This window comes from Tupaia chinensis, unplaced genomic scaffold (genome assembly GCF_000334495.1).
Source record: "Tupaia chinensis unplaced genomic scaffold, TupChi_1.0 Scaffold000392_1, whole genome shotgun sequence".
NCBI lineage: Eukaryota > Metazoa > Chordata > Mammalia > Scandentia > Tupaiidae > Tupaia > Tupaia belangeri.
The window spans coordinates 1,029,546-1,031,399 of NW_006159894.1; the positions used below are offsets into that span (position 1 = coordinate 1,029,546).

A 1,854-nucleotide genomic window follows, 5' to 3' on the forward strand; every position below is an offset into this window, starting at 1 on the left:
CGGGGGCCATCGGCTGCCGCTGTGTCGACCCTGCAGTAGGAGGACGCTCGCTCCCCATCTCCCCTACCCGGATCGTAACACCAAGTGCGCAGTAAACTCGGGTGGGAGACTCCAGGCGTCTTGGATCACCCCTCCTTCTGCCAGCGAGTTTCCTAAAGGGCCAAAAGCATCCCGCCGCGGCTGCCATCGGACCCTCCTGGAAACCCCCCGGGTTGAGGGGAGGCCCCTGCCGGCACCCGGTGTACCCCAACAGCCTTTCTCTGACCCAAGTCCTGTGCCAGCAGCGGCTGCCGTCCTCTGCCTGCCTCACAACCAGGCAGACCTCCCGGCAGAAGTGTGGGCATCACTCCCCCGACCCCCGGCCTAGGCCCACCACCCTGGCGCCCCAGCTCCACAGCTGCTGAATTCTAAATCCAGTGAAACCTTTCAGACTACCTCTGAACTGGCTGCCTAGGTTCGGAGCCCCTCCTCGCTTTCTGATGAAGCTGCGCAGACCTTCCCAAGGCTGCCCTCTGGTTTCCCCCCAGCTCTCAGGCTGTTTCTACTCGGAAGCCTCCTCTCCCAGATCCTGGAATAGCCAAGGTCATGCTCCAGCCCTCTTTTCCTCCTTCCTCTATCCTTCCGGGGCATTTCCACAGAATCTTGGCATCACATACTGTCAATAAGCTCATGATTCTCAAATTTACATTCCCCTTGGCACTAGTTGGATGACAGGTGGAGGTTTATTATATTCGTCTCTCTAGTTTTGTATATGCTTAGAAATTTCTATTAAGAAGTTTGAAAATAATTTCTGTCTCTAGACCAGATCCCTCATCCATGTGCTCTCCAGCTTATTCATCCAGCCGTCACCCTGCCACCCCTACTCGAATGTCTCCCCAATATCTCTAGCTGTGCAGCTTAGACCGGACACTGAGTCCCCAGCCTGAGCCCACTCAGAGCAGCCGTGCTTACACCAGTAATGAACACTCACCTCTACTCCTCCACATCAGACGTCTGAGGAAGTCTAGAGCTTATGTCCCTGGAAATAGTCTCAAATCCATCTACCCCTCCTTGGCCCTCCTACCTTCCTACCGCCACTGCCGCTGGAATGCAGGCTGTCTTCATCCAGGCCGTTCACGCTTGTCCTCCCCTCCCCCACCACCAGCACCCTGAAATGTCTTCTCATGGATAAAGTCTCGACTCCTCGCATGGCTAGCATCTCTCTCCCTCCCTCACCCAGGTGGCTTTAGAAGACAAGCTTTAGAGGAAACCAAGAACTGGATGCTGTCATTCTTACGGACCATGTTTTTGGAAATACATGTTACAAGTTATTTTCTTGTATGTTTACAGTGATGGGAATGGTGCCACCTCCTAAAAATGTCCGAATGAATTCAGTTAATTTCAAGAACATTCTACAGTGGGAGTCACCTGCTTTCCCGAAAGGAAATCTGACTTTCACAGCTCAGTATCTAAGGTGGGTCTCACAGCCCTCGTGGCAGGAAAGCACAGCAGACAAGTGGCCGTGGGCCAGTCGTGAGGCTGGGCACAGGAGGGAGGGAGTCTGGCTGATATTGCCCATGTGACCGACAGCCCAGGAGGGACTTCCCTCCTGACCTTTTTCTTTCTGCCCCGGGAAATTCCCGTGGTTGGCTTTTCATTTCTACATTTTCTTGTGCTGATGGTTCTTGGTCTGACTGTAGAGCACAGATCTGCTAGTAGATATAGACATTGTATCATGTAAATGTAGTGCAATGCAGAACCTAGCTCATTTGCCAATTATGCATTTTTTTTGAGAGATTTTCACTGTAGGGCGCATGCGCTCGCCAGCCAGCCAGAGAGAGACATAGAGACAGAAAGCGAGAAATCACCCCCCAG

The 1,854-nt window shown here is 53.0% G+C and overlaps 1 protein-coding gene across 10 annotated transcripts in view; it reads left to right on the forward strand.

The window, feature by feature from the left end:
- The window catches only part of IFNAR2 (interferon alpha and beta receptor subunit 2), a 92,759-nt gene that overhangs the window by 56,914 nt on the left and 33,991 nt on the right, over positions 1–1,854 (forward strand). For all 10 annotated transcript variants that reach the window (XR_003550297.1, XR_003550298.1, XM_027773971.1 and 7 more), the window contains one exon: positions 1,330–1,453. Coding sequence is in view for 8 of the 10 variants with exons in the window: in XM_027773971.1 (XP_027629772.1) it covers positions 1,330–1,453 (124 nt within the window). In the remaining 2 variants the exon portion in view is untranslated. The remainder of the gene's footprint in view (positions 1–1,329; positions 1,454–1,854) is intronic.